This window comes from Bactrocera neohumeralis, chromosome 3, assembly GCF_024586455.1.
Source record: "Bactrocera neohumeralis isolate Rockhampton chromosome 3, APGP_CSIRO_Bneo_wtdbg2-racon-allhic-juicebox.fasta_v2, whole genome shotgun sequence".
Classification (NCBI taxonomy): Eukaryota; Metazoa; Arthropoda; class Insecta; order Diptera; family Tephritidae; genus Bactrocera; species Bactrocera neohumeralis.
Genome location: NC_065920.1, coordinates 10,602,691 through 10,625,186, shown reverse-complemented (window position 1 = coordinate 10,625,186; position 22,496 = coordinate 10,602,691). Strand labels below are relative to the sequence as shown.

The window sequence follows — 22,496 nt, the reverse complement described above, 5'->3', positions numbered from 1 at the left end:
TAACGTACATACACACATATTTCCTACGTTCTTTCATACGCAATAACAATCATAATACAAAATTTCATATGTACATATGTGCGTGGATATGAGTGCTTACTCGCGCTATAAATATTGTAGTATTTTCATTACAAAAACGTTATTTGTTGCATGCCACCGGTCCGTGCCTTTCTGTCCAAGTTCTTTAAGCAAACTGTGTGTAGTTGCGAATAAAAAATAATATAATTTTTACAAATGAGTCGCAGCTTATCCACATCTGTATTCCTTTTTTTTGCTGTAATTTTTTCTGATAAATATGCCTTCATAGAATTAACTGATTAAAACATGTGCTATTTTATTGCTTTCTTTATTTTTTTTATTATTTCTTGTTTACATATTTTTTATCTCCTCAAAGTGAGTCTGAAAAGCTTTCTGCGTTTAAATTGAGACAAGATAGACATTATAGTTTTATAAGCAGTGAATTAGCCTGATTTTCCACAAGCAAATCACTTTTAGATTTAGCAACTTTCTGTTGTAGACTTATGATGATAATTTGGTCTAGTTTCACTATCCATTATTTGTTATCTTTTGTTTATTTATTTAAGAGTAGAAAGAAGAGATTCAAGAAAAAAATTTGAAACAAAAATGAGCGTATAACTATGCGTTCTTCAAGTTGAGAAGAAGAAAAATAAGCCGTGTGCCCGCCATATCGGTTTCTACCCTTATGATCATCTTAAAAGTAAAATAATGACGGATTTTTGATTAGTAAAAATTTCATATGAAAAAAGTGAAAAAATAATTTTTTAATAATATGGTAGCTAATCAAAATTAAAAATCGGTTCTTACAATTTTTTTTTCAGTTTTTGTTGGTTAAAAGAATAGAGAGATATACAAGGCTCGTTCCAAAGTAAACAAGAATCTAGGAATCTTTTTGAAACTAGTGCCCCCTGGTGGCGCCATCTACATATATGTCGACTGGAATGCATTAGAATCTGCTATCTTTATCGGTTGTTCAGTGAGAATTACATGACATTTCATCGATTGAAAGTGAAGTTATTGCGTTTTAAGTGTCAGTATGTTTGTGTTATCGGTGCAAAAATGAGCTTCGAACAAAGAGCCAACATTAAATTTGGTTTTAAAATTTGGTAAAACTTTTACCGAAACGTTTCAATTGATGAAACAAGTTTACGGCGATGAGTGCACGAGTGGTTTCAACGTTTTCAAAGTGGTCGTGAGGACATAAAGGACGATCAACATGTGGGCCAATCAAAATCCGTGATCACCGGAAATTTCATCGAAACTGTGCGTGAATTTATCAAAAATCAATCGAAGTCATCATTGAAATTCATGGAAATGGAATGGAACATCTCTAAAACATCGATTTTTCGCATTTTGACCGAACATTTGGGCTTACGAAAGGTGTGTGCACGGTTTGTTCCACACAAATTGACTGACGACCAAAAATTGCTCAGAATCCAACATTTAAACCATTAACCACTCCCCGTATTCACCTGATATGGCACCGTGCGACTTCTTCCTTTTCGGGAAAAATGCATTTGCCCATGAAACGAAAGCGTTATGCAGACATAGAGGACATTCAAAAGGCTTGCACCGGCATATTGGCGGCCATACCGGCCAACGAACTAAAACACTCGTTCGATATGCTTTTGGACCGTGCCAAAAGCTGTATTGAAGCAGAAAAGACTATTTTGAATAAAATAAATTGATTTTGCCGAAAAAACCAGTTGTTCTGTTTTTTTTAAGTCCTGTTTACTTTGGAACGCACCTTGTATATACTATATAGCGTTATAGGTTTTCTTTGATTTGATTTATCCTAAATTCAAAAATACGTAGATATTTTTCTTAATGTACTATGATAAAAAATGTATCAAATAAAAAAATGTTGTCAGTTTGTTAAGCTAAAAATAATTTGCAATATTTTATTTTATTTTATTTTTTAGTTTTTTGTTTTGTAAACTTAACACACTATGCGATCAAAATCGAAATGTTAATTTATCAATAACCGCTATTCGATGTCACTGATTTCTTCGTAGCTGGATTTTTCCTGTGTGTGTCACATTTTTACAGCGCAACATACTTCCACATGTGACAGATGATTCAATAAACAGTTTTTTAATTTAATTATCGCCGCTCAAAAAGTAAACGCAAAAACTCACATATAAAAGTGCATGTTTTATTAAATTTAATTTTTCCATTACGAAAATTGTTGCTTTTTTCCACACCCTTTCATAATGCATTTTCCTTTCGGCTTTCCGGTTGCAGGTGCCAGATGCACAAAAGCTTATCGACGAACAAAATATGGTTGATGACAGTGAAATTAACACAGAAAAGAGTTTGGACGGCGGAGATGCTGGCGGTGTGGGCAAGGGTCCCGGTGGCTTTGCGGGCGGCGGTATTTCGATGACATATCGCAGTACGTTATTGAAGAAATGGCGTTCGGCGCCAACGGTAAAGGAGGAGAAGGGCAAGCAAGGCGAATTGGGTAAACCAGTTAAAATACCACCGGAAATGAAGGATCTGATGAAGGAGAAATTCAAAGAGAATCAATTCAATCTACTAGCCAGCGATATGATCTCATTGAATCGTTCGCTGACCGATGTGCGGCATGAAAAGTAAGTACACACACGAGAATATACATACATATGTGCATGTAGAAAATATAACCTCAAATAAATGATTTTTAATTTTGCATTGCAAAATCTCAGTATAAATGTACATATATAAAATGTAATTTAATTTTTGTGACCACAACATATTCGCAATCTACATTTACAGTTGCAAGAAGAAGCTTTATCCATCGAAACTGCCAACAACCTCAATTGTGATAGTTTTCCACAATGAAGCGTGGTCAACGCTGCTCCGCACCGTTTGGAGTGTCATCAATCGGTCGCCGCGCACCCTACTCAAGGAGATTATACTTGTGGATGACGCCAGCGAGCGTGGTAAGTACGAAGATAACTATAAAGCAAAATTTGCGTAATTAAATATCCCTTGAAATCATTAATTTATGTAAATAAGTAGACATTTTTACTAAAAAAATTTTTTCCTTTCGCTTTTTTAACTCTTCTCATCGCACACAGATTATTTGGGCAAAAAGCTGGAGGACTATGTGGCGAAATTACCGGTGCATACATTTGTGCTGCGCACGGAGAAACGTTCTGGCTTAATACGCGCCCGTCTGCTAGGCGCCGAGCACGTGACGGTATAAGCATTGATAATATTATTTTCTTCTGGTTTTCTTTTTAACCCATTGCCTATGGTGTACGCCTTTTGTTTTTGTAGGGTGAAGTCATCACATTCCTGGATGCGCATTGCGAGTGCACAGAGGGTTGGCTGGAACCGCTGTTAGCACGTATTGTGCAAAATCGTCGCACCGTGGTGTGCCCCATAATTGATGTGATCTCCGATGAGTCTTTCGAATATATAACCGCTTCGGACTCAACGTGGGGTGGTTTCAATTGGAAATTGAATTTCAGATGGTAAATTGAAAGTTGAAATTGTGATTGCATTGCTCTAATGAATTATTGTCAGAATTGATTATTGTTAGACGGACGCTTGGTCTCGAAATTAAGCGTTATGTGAATATTGGTAGCTACATTTCTGTAAAATGTGTGACGGACATAGCCATGTGAGAGTTTTAAAACCGTTTGTTAGACATTTTGACTTATGGTAATGGGTTAATACTTCAAAAATACTGTGTTGAATCCACTGCGGGGTTAAAGCTCCCACTAAATAGGAGATTTTAATTAAAATTCCGAAGAATTTACGAAGTAATATCAATACTAAATAACACTCCTGTCCGAACTGACATAACTATATACTGTGGCGGATCCATGGAGGGGTTTTGGGGTCAAAACCTCCACAAAATCGTAGATTTTATTTTAAATTCAGAAGAATTTTAGAAGTAACATCAATATATAAAATATTTTGAAAGGAAAGTCTAACCCCCCCTCCACATTAAGAAAAAAATTTTTGATCCGCCACTGACTATATATTCTACAAATTAACCATTATATTTTAAGTGTGAAAATATTTAATTAATTATTTTTATTTATTTTTATTTATTTTTTTTTATTTATTTTTATTTTTTTTTTTTCTTAGTTTTTGTCATTTATTACTAACTTAATTTTTTGCAATTCTATTTCAGGTATCGTGTTCCTCAGCGTGAAATGGAGCGTCGCAATAATGATCGTACCGCGCCACTGCGCACGCCCACCATGGCCGGTGGCCTGTTCTCGATTGACAAAGATTATTTCTATGAAATTGGTTCATATGATGAGGGCATGGATATATGGGGAGGTGAAAATTTAGAAATGTCCTTCCGGGTAAGTCAACCACTTCAACTCACAAATTTATTTACAAACTATTTTTTTTTTATAAAATTTAAAGCTTAACTTAATTTTCAGTAAAGTATATTGCCGATGTAATGTAGGCAAAAAGCATAAATGAAAAGAGTTGCTAATTTTTTTTTTTGATATAGCGACGAGCTTAAGTTTAAACTCTTTGTGTTATTTGTTGTTTTGCTCGTGTTGACGGCACAGTTTAAAAATGAATTTTACTACTACACTTTAGATATGGCAATGTGGCGGCATTTTAGAAATTATACCCTGCTCCCATGTGGGTCATGTCTTCCGTGATAAGTCGCCTTATACATTCCCTGGCGGTGTGGCCAAAATTGTGCTGCACAATGCGGCGCGTGTGGCCGAAGTGTGGTTGGATGAGTGGCGTGATTTTTATTATGCAATGAGCTCAGGTTCGAAATTGTGTCTTGTTCACATTGTTTCCTACTACTACTTACTACTACTACTACTGCTACTACTACCAATACTACTACTTGAAATATACATGAATACATTTGTTTCGAAACTAAAAACTACCGACACTTTTACTACCACTACATAACTACACAAATTACCAGCGTAATCTAAACAATACAAAGCATATTTTTTTATATATTTGGTATAATAAATCACCTACCACCTGTGTATTAACTTTTTTAACCTCAACTTGACTAACAAACGTAAAGTTAATTACAATTTTTTACATCACTAAATGTAATTCAGATTTATTTTCTTTTATTATATATTTTATTCAAATAACTATTTTATTCACATTCTACTTATTCCTTTTATTTTTATTTAACCATAACCAAGTTTGAGCTACATATATTTTATTAATAAGCGTTAATGTTGTAAACACAAAATTTTCTATATTTAAATCACCTTTCATAGATGGCAATCGGAATTTATATGCGAACATATTATTGCGGCGATATTTAATGTTTTATACGCAAAAATTTCGTTAAAAAGGAGTTTTTTTATCATTTAAGACTAAATACCGTTATTATTAATAATAAATTTGTTAGATTTTAAGTGTAACGCAAAATTTTCATAGCGCATAAAAACTTATTTTTTGATAATAAAAAATATATTATTAAAAAAATATTTACAAATATACATACATACATATGTATACATATGTATATATATGTACGTATATAAAAATAATAATGGTCACAACTTTTTATCGCGCCAAAATGCTAATAATCGCTAACAGCATATAAACTCGATTTTCATTTATGCTATATATCGTCACCTAAAATGCAAAATAACTTATCAACAAAAAATTTGAAATTGATTTTTTTTATTGATTACGATTCACTACGTCATATTACATATACATACATATGTATGTACATATATGTATGTATATGTACATATGTAAAACATTTTAAACTAATGCTATAACAATTATAACCAAATTGTAAAGTTTTTTTTTTTAAAACAACATTTTTTTAAATATAAATATCAAAATATCATTAACTTAAAAAAAATTATTATTTTTTAATTAATGCTATATCCAAATTATAATGAAAATTATTTTTTTTTTAAATAAAAGAAATTAAAAAATTAATTAATAATGTTATATGTATGATAATTAATTAATTAAATGATAATAATAATTAGCTAATTTTTGAGAAAAAAATGTAAACTAAACTTTTTTTAAATTAAATTAAAATTAAGTTTTTTCAAAAAAAAAATAATTTTTTTTTAATTTGTTTCCAAATAATATTATATAATAATTAATTCACTAGCTTAAACTTAAAGTTAAAAGAAAAACATCAAATTTAAATTAACTTTATTTTTAATTAAACTTTTTTCAAAAACTTTTCCTCATATAATATTATATAATAATTAATTAATTAATAATAATAATTAACTAATTTTTCAGAAAATTTTTTTCTTAAACTAAACTAAATATTAAAATAAAATTAAATTTTAATTAAATTTTTGCAAAAAATTTTCTCTATTTATATTATGTAATAATTAATTAATAATTTATAGTAAATAAATATTTTTCTGAATTTTTTTAAGCTAAACTAAAATTGAAAAGAAAAATTAAATTAAAATTAACTTTTTTTAAATTAAATTTTTGCAAAAACTTTTCTCCATATAATATTATATAATAATTAATTAATTAATAATTACATAACTAATTTTTAGGAAAAAAATTTTTCAACTAAACTAATTTTTTCAAAAAAAAAGTATTTGTTGATAAAACTTTCTCCATATAAATAGTTTTAATTGTATCGTTTTGTTTTCTTCTCCTGTAAACTTCTGAAAAATGTTGCTAGGTTATTTTACATTTTAGCTCACCATATGTATTTCCTCTAAAAAATTAATATAGCTGGATTCACATTCCTGTGTGTAGTAATTTTTATGATTGGCTTGCTTCCTGTTTATTTAAATGCTGTTCAAAAAATATGCCATAACCTTACTTTTTTAATTGGTTATTAAAAGTTACATAAAATGTCTTTAATTATTTTTTAATTTAAGTCCTACATATATATATTTTTTACTTTTTATTTTTATATATTTTTTAACTAAATTACCGTTATTTTATTATATTTTTATCTCTATAACCCTTTTGCATACCAAAAAATTCTGGCTCATCGCAAAATATTTCAAATCTATATTCTTAAATAGAACCAAAGACACTAATTTAATATGCGTTTCTTGATAAATCATATAAACCGTCAACCAGTACTAAACATACACACACAAACAACAGTACATATTTGCTTAAAATATTTGTTTCTCTAATTTTGGGGTCAATATTTGCTAGTAACTCGCTAAATATGCTAATTAATTGACTTCTATGTAGAAATTTGTGACGAAATTGTCGTATGCGACATAACTCGTACTAAATACAGTTTAATGTATTAAAAGTATTTAAATTTATTGATTTTCGTATGTGACTTGGAAGAGTCTGCCGAAAATTCCTAACGCCTATGAAATTCATTTTAGATAAAATATACATATTAACCCGTTAATGCCACCCACACTTACATACATATAATAAATTGATGTATTTTGAGTTCTTTTACATTTAGATTGTTGATTAGGTTTGAGTTATGTTTTTAGGAGTAATTATTGTTGGTTGTTGTAGTAATTGCAGCTCAGCAGTGCAAAATTTGTAAAATCAAGGCCGATTATTTACACGACTGATATCTTCAGATGTATAAAATTTATTTATTTTTCTTCGCTAAAAATATTGAATTGCATTAAATTTAATCACTTTCTTCATTAAAAATATTTTTCGAACAAAATTCATTGAACTGCGAAAATATCAGAATTATAACTGCATATAGTACATACTATATATTATACAATACCAGATTGTTTAGTTATTAATGCAGCGTGTTGAGAAGTAAATTTCTAAATATACTTTATCATTTGTTTTTCTCTTTTCTCCCTCGCTCACTCGCCCCCGCTCTAATGTCTAAATGCTTACAAATAATAATAATATGTAATAATAAAAACAACATGCGTAACTAATTAACGTGTATTGCTTGTGTTGGCTAACAACAATAACATTAATTATGGTGCTAACAACATTAATGCTAACTTCAAATCCAACAAAAACAACAACACATTACTTCATTAATAAAATTTGGAACAAAAACTAAAATTAAAAAAATATAAAACGCTCAACGAAAACCAAAAAAAAAAAAAATAACAATGCTACGTACGTTTCCCGGCGTTGGCAACAACACACGCGTAATTATGCTTCACTGAAACAACTTTCTGCATTCGCGCATGCGCAACCACATATGTATACGCGCTTAGGTCTGGATGTGTGGCGGCGTGCTCGAGATTGCGCCCTGTTCGCGTGTGGGTCACGTGTTTCGTAAATCGACGCCGTACACCTTCCCCGGTGGCACAACGGAAATTGTCAATCATAATAATGCGCGTTTGGTTGAAGTGTGGCTGGACGATTGGAAAGAGTTTTACTACAGTTTTTATCCAGGTTAACAACAACAAAAGCACTACATTGCTCAGCATCGCTCTCTCTCTCTCCCACTATATATGTGCATATAGTATATACCTAACTCTCTCTCTTTCTCCTATTGCAATTTATGCACAATTCGATTAGCGAACATTTAATATTACTACATGCATTAATTTATTAGCATATAGTTTTTTTATGTTTTTGTTGTTGTTTTTTTTTCCTATCGTCTTCATTTTGATTGCTCATTTTTTTGTTTTTTGTGCCTGAAATTTTTTATTTTATTTTTTTGGTTGGTTTTTGCTAAGCAAACAGAAATGTAGTAAAATTAAAATGAAATTAGTGAATTCAGTTTTAGCAAAAGACCAACCATATTTACATAAAAAAAACTCTTTCGCAAGTCTATTACCATATATATACTTACCACATGCATATTGCGAAAACCGTAAAACTCGTAAATACACTGTATCCGCCACTGTATTCATTACCCTTGAACATGCGTATGCAACATCTGTTTCTGTCCCCTGCCCTCACTCACTTGTCTTGTATAGTCCACATTCCACTTTACCGTTGATTTGTATGCGTTCCTTGAAAATTACCTTAATTTTATACCGTTATTTGTATGATTCTCTTCATTTATTTGTTTGCTATTTTATTATTTGTATGTTTGTATGTATAGTATACATTTACATTTCAAATTTGTGTTGTGAAATGTGAGCGAAAATACCGACTCCTTGTCTCGTGTTCTTGCAACAGCTGGCTTGTTTCTTCATAACAGCATTTTTTCTCTGTTACACAACTCTGCCAACTTATTTGCAACAAGTTATTTATGTATAAAATTTTTGAATATTTAAGGTTATGTTGAAATTTTTATTGTATATACATATAAAATTATATTTTTTATTATTGTATATATATTTATAAGTACATATGTATATGTAATAAATAATAATGATGTTGTAAAACAGTCGTATTTAGATATTTCTGTATCCATTTTGCATGTTCTAATACTCGGTATGCCAATTTTACTCGTTTGTAAATGCTTGCATGCTCTTTGTTATTGCTTATTAACTACATATATTTCTCATGATTCATATACCTGCTTTGTATAATATTGCTTATATGCACGCATTTATATAAATATATAAATTGTGTAGAATTCAGTACAAAATCTTTGCATAAAAACATTATTTTCTTAACAAAAACGAAATATAACAGTGAAAAATTACTTTGTTTGAGAAGTAGATATTTGAAGGCACTTTAAAGTAATGTTAGAGGTTAGGTGCTCTAATATATTCAGTGTTTTCGATAAAACCGACCTTAGGGATTTCAAAAATTTATAGAATTGAACTTTACACTCAATCCAACATATTTTTTTTTTAGGTTTTTTATTCTCGATATCGTTATCTGTTCTAAGGTATAGCTTAATATGTAGTATCGCGAAGTATCTCTATAGGCTAGAGATCTAATCTTAGCTTTTCTTCTTTGAATATATAAGTCAAGTTTCCATCTTCTTATGCTATCCTTCAAAAATTAATTAAAAAGCAGAAAAAAGGTTAACTTCGTCTGAAGCGAAGCTTTAATACCCATCTCGGAGACCAATGTCCTCTTTTTGAATTTAGCCAAGCTCATAAACCTTTAATTACATTTAAGGTCAATGAACCTTTTATTTACACTTTGTGGAGTCAATGACCACTTGGTTTACATTATAAGGTAAATTACCCTTTCGTTTACACTGTGCGGAGATCAATGACCTCATTGTTTACATTTTGTGGGGTCAATGACCCCTTTGTTTACATTTTACCAAGGTCAATGACCCATTTGTTGTCTTTTACGTGGTCATTATCCTTTTTGTTTACATTTAGCCAAGTCAGCAACCTTTGTTTTGTGTACATATTGTATGATCAATGACCCATTCGTTACTATTTTTCGAGGGCAATCCCTCTTTTGTATCATATAGCCAAGTCCACAACCTTTCTTTACATTTAGCAACAACCTTAACATACATTTAACCAATGTGTAGTGGTCAGGTTCCGACAAATGTAAAACTTCTTGAGGATAAAAATTCAAAATTTCAGATAAATATCTCAAAACCTAGTCGGTGCGTATATATAGACAGACAGACGGACATGGCAAAATCAGCTTCGTAGCAAACTTAATGTACCTTATTCAGGGTTTAAATACTATTGTATTGAAAGCAAATATGTCCGAAAATTCCACAACCAAGTTTTTTTGACAGTCAGAGCCAGCCACTTACCTTAGGGTGGACTATAAATACTTGCACATAATGTAATTTTTACGTTTAAGTTTCCAAACCGCAAGCCCGCGCCAAACATCTCGGTTTTCACGACAGTCAGGTCACATTACCCGAATGAAACCGGTTTTATATCCAGCCGTACTCAACTCGGTAGCATATCGTTAGTTCGTTGATTATTAAAATTGAAGACAGCTATAGTTGTCAGGGCGCCTGACTATAATTCAATTCGGTCTATCTTCAATCTATACCTTCAATATTTGATAACTTTAAGTGTCACCCTCATTTTTATATGCTTTGCGACACATAAAAACTATTTACTTATACCCTGTTAACAAATTTAAAGCTGTAATGCTATATGAATCCGCTAAAATATTTCTAAATCCTTTAACAAATCGATCAACAGCTTTACTCTCGGTAAAGAATATGAAAAAATTTTAAAATTTTTTTTTAAATAGCTGAATATGTTGACATTTAAGTATTTTGTTCTCATAACAAATGAGAACAAATATTTTTTTTTGGCAGATTTCCAACTGAATAAATAACAGAAGTGAAAAAACAAATATTTTCACGAAACTTTTAGTTACTTGCTAGATAACACATTTTATTATGTAAAAAAAAAACGCTATGATGTGCTGTTGAAACTTTTCATATGTTACTATAACAAGTTACGTAATCAAACTATTAATATATCTTTAATAAAATATTACTCATTTAGTTATAAATGTTACATTAACACACTCTGCAACAAAAAGCATGCAAATCGCTTAACTTTCACTTTGTAAATAAACGCTAAATATTAAAACCACACAGTTATCACAGTCACACCCACCACTGTTCATTAATTTATTTTCCATTTCTTCTCCTTACAAAAGTAAACAAACAACCAAAAACATATGGTTTTTGTAGAAATTAATTTTACTCTATTTTACAAATCTCAATCTCATTTCAACGCGAAAATTGAAACTGAAAATTAACAGGTGCACGCAAAGCTGTGGCCGGCGATGTGAGCGATCGACGAGCGCTGCGCGAACGTTTACAATGTAAGAGCTTCCGCTGGTATTTGGAGAATATTTATCCGGAAAGTTTAATGCCATTAGACTATTACTATTTGGGCGAGGTAAATCACAAAAAATATACTCTCTGTTGATTATTTTATTAATATCTCACATATTTATTTGTTTTTATTTCGCAAACAGATTCGCAACGCCGAAACGGAGACATGCCTCGACACAATGGGTCGCAAATATGGTGAAAAGATCGGCGTCAGCTATTGTCACGGCTTGGGTGGCAATCAGGTGTTCGCCTACACGAAACGACAGCAGATCATGTCCGATGATCTCTGCTTGGACGCATCGAATGCGATGGGTCCGGTGAATATGGTGCGTTGCCATAATATGGGTGGCAATCAAGAGTGGGTTTATGATGCAGAGGTGAGTAGGAATTCAAAAAATTTAATTAATTTTACTAGTTTGTTAGACCTTTGACGATTTTTGGTTTTGAAATTACAGTAATGTATTTTATTAAATTAATTAAAAGCTAAAACTTCCAATAGAAAAGCATTACTGTAATTTCAAAACTAATAACCTTTAACTTGCCACCAGCTTGACTGAATGTCTGAAAGTATGCACTCCCAAGTATTTAAGTCTTGACCTTCCAAAAGCGGGACAGTCAAGTAGGAAGTGTGGAGTTGTTTCCACCTCATCTTCTTCTATATATGTAAGTTCTGCAGATGTCGTCTGGTAGGATTGCGAGCCTTATTGCGTGGATGCCAATATGGCTATGGCCTGTTAAAAGCCCCAAATCTATGGAGAGGCTAGCTATACTGAGGGCAAAGAGATCACTAGATCTCTTGTGATCGATCGAAGACTTTTGCGACAACTCATGTACCGATGGTGGCCCAGCTCTGGGGAAGCTTCCGCGAAGCCCAGCTATCTTGTTGTAGAACCGACCCGCTTCATTTCTACCAATAGCGGTTCTAGGGTGCCTTTTATTGCTAGCTCATCAGCTTTATAGTTTCCTGCGTTTTCGCTGTGGCCTGGCACCTGGCTTCTTTTCACAAAAACACTCGACGCTATTAATAGCGAGGTTAGGCACTCTTTGATCACCCTTGAACGCCCTGTTAATGAGTTCAAAGCTGGTATCGCCGCTCAGCTACATATTTGAGTGGATGGTCACTTCTCTGAAGGAAGCTGCCGCCATAGCACGTTTTGGTGTCTTCATAATCCAAGTGATCCGGTATAAAGTCAAAGCTGTAAGAGCCTATGCAAATACAAATGATTTCTTATAAGAACTTCGATCGGTCAGTTTGTATGGCAGCTATACGCTATAGTGACGCGTTCTGAATAATCTCTTCGAGGAATAAACCGTTATTTTTGACAATAATGCATTATTAATTTCTTGAAGATATCTCGTCCAATGAAATTGTGTTCTATACAAGCACCTGAATCCAATCCGATAGTGGTCCGCTGTCGGCCGTTCCGACTTATGAGTGCTTTCTTAGTGAGAAAAGTACGGGTACAAAATTTAAGATCGATATCTCAAAAACTGAAAGACTAGTTCGTTTATATACAGATTTCCGGATAGACGGACTTGGCGAAATTGACTCAGCTCATTATGCTGATAAAGTATATATATAGAGTCCCTGACGATTCCGTTTGGTTGTTACAAACATGCTGCCAACTTAATAATCAGGGTATAAAAATCGAAAAATCACCAAAGGACATTATTAATATACAAATATTTCGGTTTATATATGTATATAAATAAATATTACAAAATTTTTTGCAACCTATTTCGGTTGCTATGCTTTTACGATTAAAAATTTCTTACTATTCCAACATGAATCACGCAGGATAAAACGATACGACACACCAATACTGGCAATTGTTTGCAACGTCCGTCGCGCAGTGACCCGGTGACGCCGCTGTTACGGCCATGTGATTACTCAAAGGGTCAACAGTGGCTGATGGAATCTAAATTTAAGTGGCAAGCACATTAGTTGTTGTTGTTTCTAATCATGATATTTACAATTAGTTAGATAGATAGTTATCATATATATAAATATATAATTTTTTTTATTACATGTTAGTTAACTTTTTATTGTTTCACACTAACATTTGCTGATACATACTATAACTATTATATACATATACACACAAAACGTATATGCATACATACATGACTTTGACTACTGATTTTTGTTTTTTACTATTAAAATCTATTTGTTCTAAATATTAAGCGATGGAACTATTGTAAATTTCGTTTTTAAATTTGTGCAAACAGCAAAGAAAATCTCAATCTCCACTGAAACAGTATGTACGCGCAAACACACATACATATGTACATGCACATGTGAGTATGTACCGCAAAAAAATATATATCAATTTAATAGTAAACAAAAAATATGTGCAACAACAAAGTAATTGATTATCTTTGTAAAGTCTTCCCTATGATTAAAGAAAATGAGAAAATATATAAAAAATATATATAAAACAGACATGCAAACCACGCCAGACACACATACTTGTAGCATTGTGTAAAAATATATTTGGCATTGACATAAAGTGCAAAAAAAAATGTTTCAGCAAATAACAATTTTTCTGTAAATACTTATAACATTTATGAAGAGTTTCCGCCAAAATTCACGAAATGACAATTTTGTTTTATAAAAATTCACGAAATGGCAATCTTTTTTTATAAAAACCACACACATAAAATATTTAAAACGTCCATTCCAAATGAAAAGTTAGTAACAACAGGTTTTGTGGTAATTTTTAGTTGAAGAAAAAAGAAATTGTGGAAATTAAACTCAAAAAGTTTCTATATAGTAAGTAATATAATTGAAAAAGCGAAAAAAATAGTAATTGACTTATTAAAATTATGTTTCACTTGTAGTAACGACACATTTAGCAATAAGTCTTATTATTTAGCTTAAGCTTATACTAGCCGTTACATGAATAGTCGAAGTGTTAAATTAGAAAAAAATGATAATGTTCGTACCAACCGATTGGCATTTAATAGTACACGTCAAAGTTAATTTGAAAATTTAAAAAATTACAACAAAAACACTTGTGTAAACCGATAATGTGTCATAAAATATTTAACGCATATGTACATACATATGTACATATGTAAATTTTATATATTTTTTTTGTTTTAATTTTTTAACGGCAAGCCAAACTTTTGTTACAGTATTTATTTTTTAGTTTATTTTACTTAGGACTTCGCACTAATTTATTGCTTCTATATTTTACTTATAAATGTAAATATTTGAAATGCGATAGTTTGCGCTGACTATTAAATTTTTATTTACTACAAATGTGTTATGAACTTGCAAGCATAAATTTCATAAAAAAATAGTTTTGTTTGTAGAGTACAATGTTTATATGCTAACACTGAAGTAAAAAAAATTAATCAATTAAAAATTAAATAATTTGCATCTAAATGTGTTGACAGCCGCACATTTGTGTAAAATAGAAATTTGTTGCTCACGCAGTAAAGCTAAAAATAATGGTTGTAAACGTTTACAGGTAAAAATTTTCTGTAATTTTTTTCAAATTATTTGTTTTTAATTATTTTTTTTAATTTTTTTTTAATTATTTTAAATTTTTTTTTTAATTTTTTAAAATATTTTTTTGTATATTTTTATTAGCAATTTTTTTGTAATTCTTTAAAGATTTTTTTAATTATTTGAATTTTAATAATTTTTTTTATTATATGTAAAAAATTTTTAGTAATTATTTGTTAATTTTTTTATTTTTGTTTTAGTTTCTTTTCTTTTATTCATTTTTTTATAAAAAAGAATATATACATACATATGTATGTATGTATGTACATATTTTTTAATTTCCAAAGTGTTAGACTAAAATATTAACTACAATTTATTAGCTGTAAAATTTCAGAAAATTTAAACGTTTACAGTAATTTTTTGTTTTATAAACTATTTTTGTATTTTTTTTTCTTAATTTTTTTTTAATTTTTTTTTATAAAAAATATTTTTTTTTTATTTTTAATTTCCAGAATGTTAAACTAAAATATTAAATACAATTTATTAGCAGTAAAGTTTTAGAAAATTTAAGCAAAAATTGCAGTCTAATAATATGTAAATTATTAAAGGAGGTAATATAATTTTCAGGCTAAAGAAATTACTATTATATTTTTAAGCTAGCAACAAATAACTATATTTACAAAAAAATCATGAACTCTTTGTTAATATTTATATTTTTTTATATTTAAAACATTTTTGCTATAATTTAATATTAAATGTTAGCAGGCAGCAAGTTGCCTGAAATCAATGTGTACAGACTTACACAAAAAAAAATCAAAAAAATAGCAAAAATATTGAAAACAATAAATTTTAAAGAATTTCCACGCCAATTTAAATAACAATTTCATCAACTTTGTTTAACATTTAATAAATAAATATTTTCATTTTAATATAATTTAATAACGAATGTCAGTATAGGGTGTCTCAAATAATATGAATTTAAAAACAAAATTATAAAAATTTATAAAAATAGCAAACATGTTTCAAACAAACCATTTGTTCATATAACACTAAAAAATGTCCATAATTTAAAATAATAATTTCTTTAGCCAAAAATATACTTACTGAAAAACTAACTGCAAACGATTCAAAAACATTATGTATAATGCAAAAACAAAATATCATAAAAAAGTTAAAGATTTATCATATCATAAAATATGTATTTAGGCAAGGAATCGTATGTATGTAAATGCCTAGGACCAACTAAAATGCGCGCATGCGTAAGCGTGGTATGTGTCCTGCAGAAAATTTATTTAGGTAGTCTAAGCAAGGCACAGCAAGTTTGTTCACAAAATAAGCAAAAAATAGCAAGGTAGTTGGCTCACTACTGTTGAGACTGTTGTTAATTTTTGCTGTAGAATTATTGTTTTTGTAATTTATTGCTATGCTATTTTTTCTATGTTATGTTGGTTTCTATTTGAATTGGCTTTAAGAATTGAAAATTCTTAGAAAAATGCCAGAAAAAAATATGCTACGAAAGCATTTACAGATCTGAAAATAATTTAAAAAAATTAATTAAATTGAAAAATATTTTTATTTATATGTATGTATGTATGCAATCAAACTGTTGTATTTTTCAAAAATATTTTTCCAAATATTTTGCTTTTCATGTACATACAAACATATACTTACATAAAAAATCTCACACAGCTTGGATTTACATTTTTTTGCATAAGTAAATCTTTGAAACATTTTTTGAAAATTTTCTGATTTTTTTATCTTAATATTTATGTTTATAATTATGTAATCTCAATTCACTTTTTTTCATTTTCACTTTTTTATTGTTCAATGTAAGCATTTAACGCTCTTTGCAATACCGTTAACACTTCAAACACTCCTTTTTATAAACTGTTCCTATATAAGTAGTTGCAAGTAATGAAAAATAAAAAAAAAAAATCAAGAATGTTTGCATCTCTCAATTTGTAACTAATCATAATCATAAACAAACTAGCAACCAATATAGTACATACAATATCATAAAAAGTCACAACAACAATAACATAAATAAAAAAATATATATACATACATATATATATATAAATTATAGTATAGTAATAAAAAAAAGAGCTAGCAAAAGATTTGCTCTATAAGAGAAAAAAAAATCATAAAATCTACACGTACAACAAATATCGTTTGTATATAGTAAATAAATGAAATTTAAATGCATAAAAATTTTTAAGTGATCTGCAAGTACATATGAATATATTTAAAATATTTCAAAGAATTTTGAAAATAATCTTAAGCAAAAGCAAATTAATAATAACGATACGTAAATTTATATTGTAAAAGTACGATAAAAATTTGTAATTTTTATAGCTCATAATTGTAAAAAAAATTAAAAAAAGTCCAAGAAATATTTATTTCAATATTTGTGTGCGAAATCAAAACATTATTTATAAAGCAAATGTCTACGTCTAAGTGCAATCGACTTCAAAAGCAAAAATCTCTTTGTATAACTATAATTTTGTATTTAAATATTTTGTACGATATATATACATATATTTATACATATTTCATGAATTTTTTCGGATGGTGCGCTTTATGAAATGATCCGGCTTGCAAAATATCCATATCAACTGTTAAATAATTATTTTCTATCAATTTAATAACTTTGTAATTATGTTTTTTTAATTTTAATTTCTAATATTTTTTAATTTCAATTTTTTTAGCTTATGAGTCCACATTTTTCATTTATTTGCCGCCAAATTAATTAATTAGCTAATAATATTTTTCTTTTAATTCCACGTATTGTATAAGTATTGAATAAGCGTACACAAACACACATTTGTATTTTACAATTTAAAATGAAGAAACATTTTAAACGAACTTTTGAAATGAAATAAATGAAAATAATAATAATGACCTACAACCTACGCTGTGCAATTTGTTTTATTTAGCAATTAACATTATTTGCAAAAATATTGCGTGAAATACCCGCGCGCTAAGAATTAAAATCTAAAAAAAAAAATTCATCTGAGTCACCCTGTTGATTTCTGATTTTATGCAGCAGCCAATTTTGCCCAATTCTACCAGGCGACCATAAACGTGCAGAAAGTGTCGCAGAAAATTTGCGCCTTGGGGGTATGCTACATTTTCTGGCCGGCTACATGCTTCCTGTTCGTACAGTACATTTCGTACACCGCCTTAAGGATAGGCAATGTTTCTGTGGCGCTCAGTGGCTGCCAGGGATTTTTAACAAGAAATGTGCAACTCGCATTTGCACCAGGCCACCAGGAGTGTGCAGAAAGTGGCGGCAAAAGGAAAATAGCAATGAAATGAAATGTATATTTTGTTGTTGCTCAGCATACACAAAAGCTTTTAATGCAAAACCACTAACAAATACGCGCGCATTTGTTGGATTCTTGGTTTTTAGCCCCTATATACAAGTTTTTGCACGTAAATTCACAATATTTACGTAAAATATGCACCAAATCTAATTTCTACCACTAATTTCAGCTCCTCCTGCTGCTTTTTTCACAAAAATCACAACACTTTTCACATTTGTTCTAAAAAATCCTTTTTTATTTTCTTTTTCCTTGTACAACAAAGCGTGTCCGTAAGCCGCTGGCCAAACAACGCTACCAAATTGAAATTTGGTATAGCACAATCCGCGCCAAATTTTATGTAAATTAGACTATTTACTAGATGAACTGAGGAAATCAGTTCGGTTTCCAGACAGGAATTTACTGTTCCTTGGTTTCACGCAGACGACGCACAGCCGAACGTACGGATGCTGCGGCGGTGGTGGAGTACACCCAAGCGCCACCGGCAACAACACGCTTGCAGCGTTTGCAGGACCAGATACCAACGCAAGCACGTTTCATCGAGTCCTATACGATGAGAAACAGAAAAAATATTTAGTATTTAAAGAGAACAATAGAGCTTGATGCAAACTTACCTTGCCGCAGAAGGTGCAGGTGTATTTTGAATGCTGGGTCACCTCCATCTTCTTGACCATCTTACGTAGGGAGGCACCATAACGGGTACCATATTTACCTACGATTCCAACCTTCTTGGTGCGCTTGGCCTAAAAAGTACAATAGAGAATTTAAGCATATTAATAATCATCGCACTTAATTGTCAAAATAGTCTACTATAAATTAACACTTAGTTAAACGCATCAAAAAGACCAAAAATCACAGCACGTTTAGAGTATTAACATTAAGTAAGCTTAGTAGTACATTTTTCACTTGAATTTATTTTTCTCCATTTTTGGATTGTAATAAAATTATTCGATTTATTTATTCCGTACCATTTTTAAGTTGTTGATCTGTCAAAAATTCAACCGGAAAGAACCGAACGTCACTTGAAGTTGGCTATTATTCCTTCGATGACAGCTGCCACATCACAGTGTTGCCAGAACTAAATGTCGTCGGTGTGTGTCACATACAGTGATGGCAGAGATGGTTGGGCTCGTCGAAAAATTAGGCGAAAACTGGAAAAAACGAAATGGAAATTATTATATTTAATTGTTATATACTAAATTAAACACAAAGTAGTTAAAGCACCAAACTTGAAATAAAATCTTTAGTCGCACCCATAAAGTGTAAAATTTTAAATTTAATATATGCTTATTTAGGTTAGAAGGTATACTTCTCCTAATACCTTTTTATTAGTTATTATATGTTTTAATTTCAGGAAATAGTGTACCATGTTTTATTCTTATTTTAGGATTTTAATTAATTAATATGTATAATTTTTTATTAATAACTTTTCTTATCCTAAAGCCGCAACAACTTAAATTATTATAAATTCACACGGTTAAAGATGATAATAGCATGTTGTGGCTTGATATACAATTTTTATGAAATAATAAAAATGTTCAGAAACCACAAAATATTTTTATTATCAAAAGGAGTTGCCATATTTGCTTATTAGATGAAATTTATTTTAGCATAATAGATATAAAGTCTTTTTAAAAATTAATTTGTATGCTTGTGTTTATAATACAAAGACACACAGAGGAGCTCAATAGCTTCTATAAACTGTTTATGTAAAATGGAAAATGTATTTCAATAGCATTCACGTCGAACAATTAACAAAAAAATTAAATATACTCAAATACAAATTCCCTAAATTTGAAAACCTCGGACAAACCTAATCGTGTGGCAACACCAATCAGCTGGTAATCACTTGTTTTCGTTTTGTTATGATTTATCGCAAAAATATACGACAGTGAACTATTTAAATATTGATAAAACTGTGGAAAAGTGATTACTCTTTAATTAGCGTCAAACGAGAATAACGAAAAAATAAAAAAGGCCAAAAATACATTAAGAACAAGTAATAAAGAAATTTATTCTACATACGCAAAACAAGCTTGGTGTCGTGGGTGTGCAGATAGTTCTATACTTTTTAGGAAGTTGAAGGTATTTTGTGATCTGCATTAACAGCAAAGCATATATGATCAGACGTATAAACAAATTGTTTCATTTAAGCTACGTCAGAAGTATGGGCGAATCGAAGTGTTATACACTGCTAAGAGATCCTAGTACATATACACCAGATACAATCGACTTGAACAAAGATACAAAGGCGGCTGCATATTGGTTCCCTTGCTTTCGTGACTTGGTTGCAAAATTTGCCACACAGGCAGCCGAAAGTCAATGCCAAATTGACGACACAGCCACAGAACGAGCGGAAAACTTCCGTAAAGCCTATTTGGCAAAACTAGACGAATACCAAAGAAATACAGAAATTAATGCGACCAACAATGTGGTGCTGGGTATACGGGAATTGCTGGAATTGAATGAGACGCAATTGCGTTTATTTGGTTTTGATGATCCATGGAAACAACAAAAACTCTTAGAAAACACAGCTGCCGTTGCCAACTTAAAGAAGCGGTTGGAAGAGTTAGATGCCATCGACGACAATGCAGCGCGTTGGACAGAGCTGGTACGCGGTGTGCTTGCTGGTAACATGTTCGATTGGGGTGCACAAGCTGTTGCGAGTATTTTGAATGAGGATACAAATTTCGGTTTGCATGCAGCACTGGAGCGTATACAAAAGCGTCCCTGGCTTATAGACAACCTGGACGCTTGGCTGCAGCGGCTGCGTGGCAATGCGCATAAATGTGCGCTTATTTTCGTCGACAATAGTGGTGTAGATGTTGTGCTAGGCATGCTGCCATTCGTGCGTGCACTGCTGCAACGTGGCACTAAAGTACTACTATGTGCAAATACCGAACCTTCGTTGAATGATGTGACAAGCGGAGAGCTGTCCGAATTGTTGGATAAATGTTGCATACATTGCTGCGTGCTCGCAAAAGCAAAGCAAGAGCAAAATTTATTAGTGTATGCGAATGGACAGAGCGGTCCCTGCTTGGATATGCGTACATTGCCGAGTGAATTATGCGATGCTATACAAAAACATGAGACTGACTTGCTAGTAATTGAAGGTATGGGGCGTACGCTGCATACAAATCTCTATGCGAAATTCAACTGTGAGACACTTAAACTGGCTGTCATAAAGAATAAGTGGCTGGCAGAGCACTTGGGCGGTGATACCTTTGCAGTTATATGCAAATATGAAGATGCAAGCTAGTTAATACCACCTATGTTGTACTGCCGTTTTATTTGAGATTAGATTATCTATTTTGGACTACTTGTATTAAAGAGATGGCGACGCGTTATAATCGTGAAATGTGCGTGTGTGTTAAACAAAGCAGAATTAATCGTTTATTATCATCACGTATGTATGTATGTATGTAGATATGCAAGATAATACGCAATAATAAACTAAAATATGCATACAAACATCAAAACAAGAAAATGTTACGATATGGATAATTTGCGATATGAGAAGATATAAGAATATTTGTGTCAATGACCAACTGATGAATGATCTACTATAAAATACATATAAACAATATATTACTTGTTGAAAAAAAACACACATTTTAACGATTTCTTTGTAGCAGGCAAGCGCGCGTTTTCGAATTTAGTCTATGTCAATTGTTGTGAACAGAATAAAATTTGTAATTTTACTAAAAAAATACTAAACTATATAAAATAATCATTCAGTATACAATGGAGCAGTGCGTTTGATTGTCTTTCATCACACGTTTTATCATATAATCGGCACTTATACTTAATCTAGGGAAATCTACAGATGTCTGTGTTTATTTTAGTTTTAGTTTTAGTTTAGTTGCCTCTGTTAAAATATTTGCTGTGCTTAAGTGAGCTAACGCTTAGGTGTTGCTTAGTAACATGTGTACATATGTATATAATATCATTTTATCATTTATTTTTGAAAGGCATCGTGTGATGGCCGGCCCTGTTGCTTGTAACATCCAGAAGCAAACGTCGGAGACCCTACAATATACATATATATTTGGCATACATCATTTTCTTTCCAAGAAGCTACACATTTGTCATCGATATTAGACCACTATAGCATATAGCT

At 30.9% G+C, this 22,496-nt stretch overlaps 3 protein-coding genes across 7 annotated transcripts in view; 2 read left to right on the top strand and 1 right to left on the bottom strand.

Moving 5' to 3' along the window:
- The window catches only part of LOC126752257 (polypeptide N-acetylgalactosaminyltransferase 5), a 69,107-nt gene extending 54,714 nt beyond the window's left edge, over positions 1-14,393 (top strand). For 4 of the 5 annotated variants that reach the window (XM_050462942.1, XM_050462940.1, XM_050462941.1 and 1 more), the window contains exons 3-11: positions 2,263-2,612; positions 2,776-2,942; positions 3,081-3,202; positions 3,283-3,479; positions 4,148-4,325; positions 4,573-4,753; positions 11,524-11,663; positions 11,743-11,976; positions 13,398-14,393. In XM_050462942.1, the coding sequence (XP_050318899.1) occupies positions 2,263-2,612; positions 2,776-2,942; positions 3,081-3,202; positions 3,283-3,479; positions 4,148-4,325; positions 4,573-4,753; positions 11,524-11,663; positions 11,743-11,976; positions 13,398-13,544 (1,716 nt within the window). In that variant the 3' untranslated portion in view covers positions 13,545-14,393. Of the gene's footprint in view, positions 1-2,262; positions 2,613-2,775; positions 2,943-3,080; positions 3,203-3,282; positions 3,480-4,147; positions 4,326-4,572; positions 4,754-8,129; positions 8,311-11,523; positions 11,664-11,742; positions 11,977-13,397 lie in introns of all 5 variants that reach the window. The other variant, XM_050462938.1, reaches the window with a different exon arrangement.
- A 4,199-nt stretch (positions 14,394-18,592) lies between these two features.
- On the bottom strand, positions 18,593-19,462 carry LOC126753546 (60S ribosomal protein L37a). Its single transcript, XM_050465066.1, has 3 exons — positions 19,345-19,462; positions 18,991-19,119; positions 18,593-18,922 (listed from the first exon to the last, which is right to left on the bottom strand). Exons 1-3 carry the CDS (start codon positions 19,345-19,347, stop codon positions 18,776-18,778), a joined length of 279 nt encoding a protein of 92 aa, XP_050321023.1. The 5' UTR covers positions 19,348-19,462; the 3' UTR covers positions 18,593-18,775.
- A 736-nt stretch (positions 19,463-20,198) lies between these two features.
- LOC126753538 (4'-phosphopantetheine phosphatase) lies at positions 20,199-22,125 on the top strand. The gene is made up of 2 exons (XM_050465058.1): positions 20,199-20,461; positions 20,531-22,125. The coding sequence occupies exon 2, from the start codon at positions 20,544-20,546 to the stop codon at positions 21,633-21,635; it is 1,092 nt and encodes a 363-aa protein (XP_050321015.1). The 5' UTR covers positions 20,199-20,461; positions 20,531-20,543; the 3' UTR covers positions 21,636-22,125.
- The last annotated feature ends 371 nt before the right edge of the window (positions 22,126-22,496 follow it).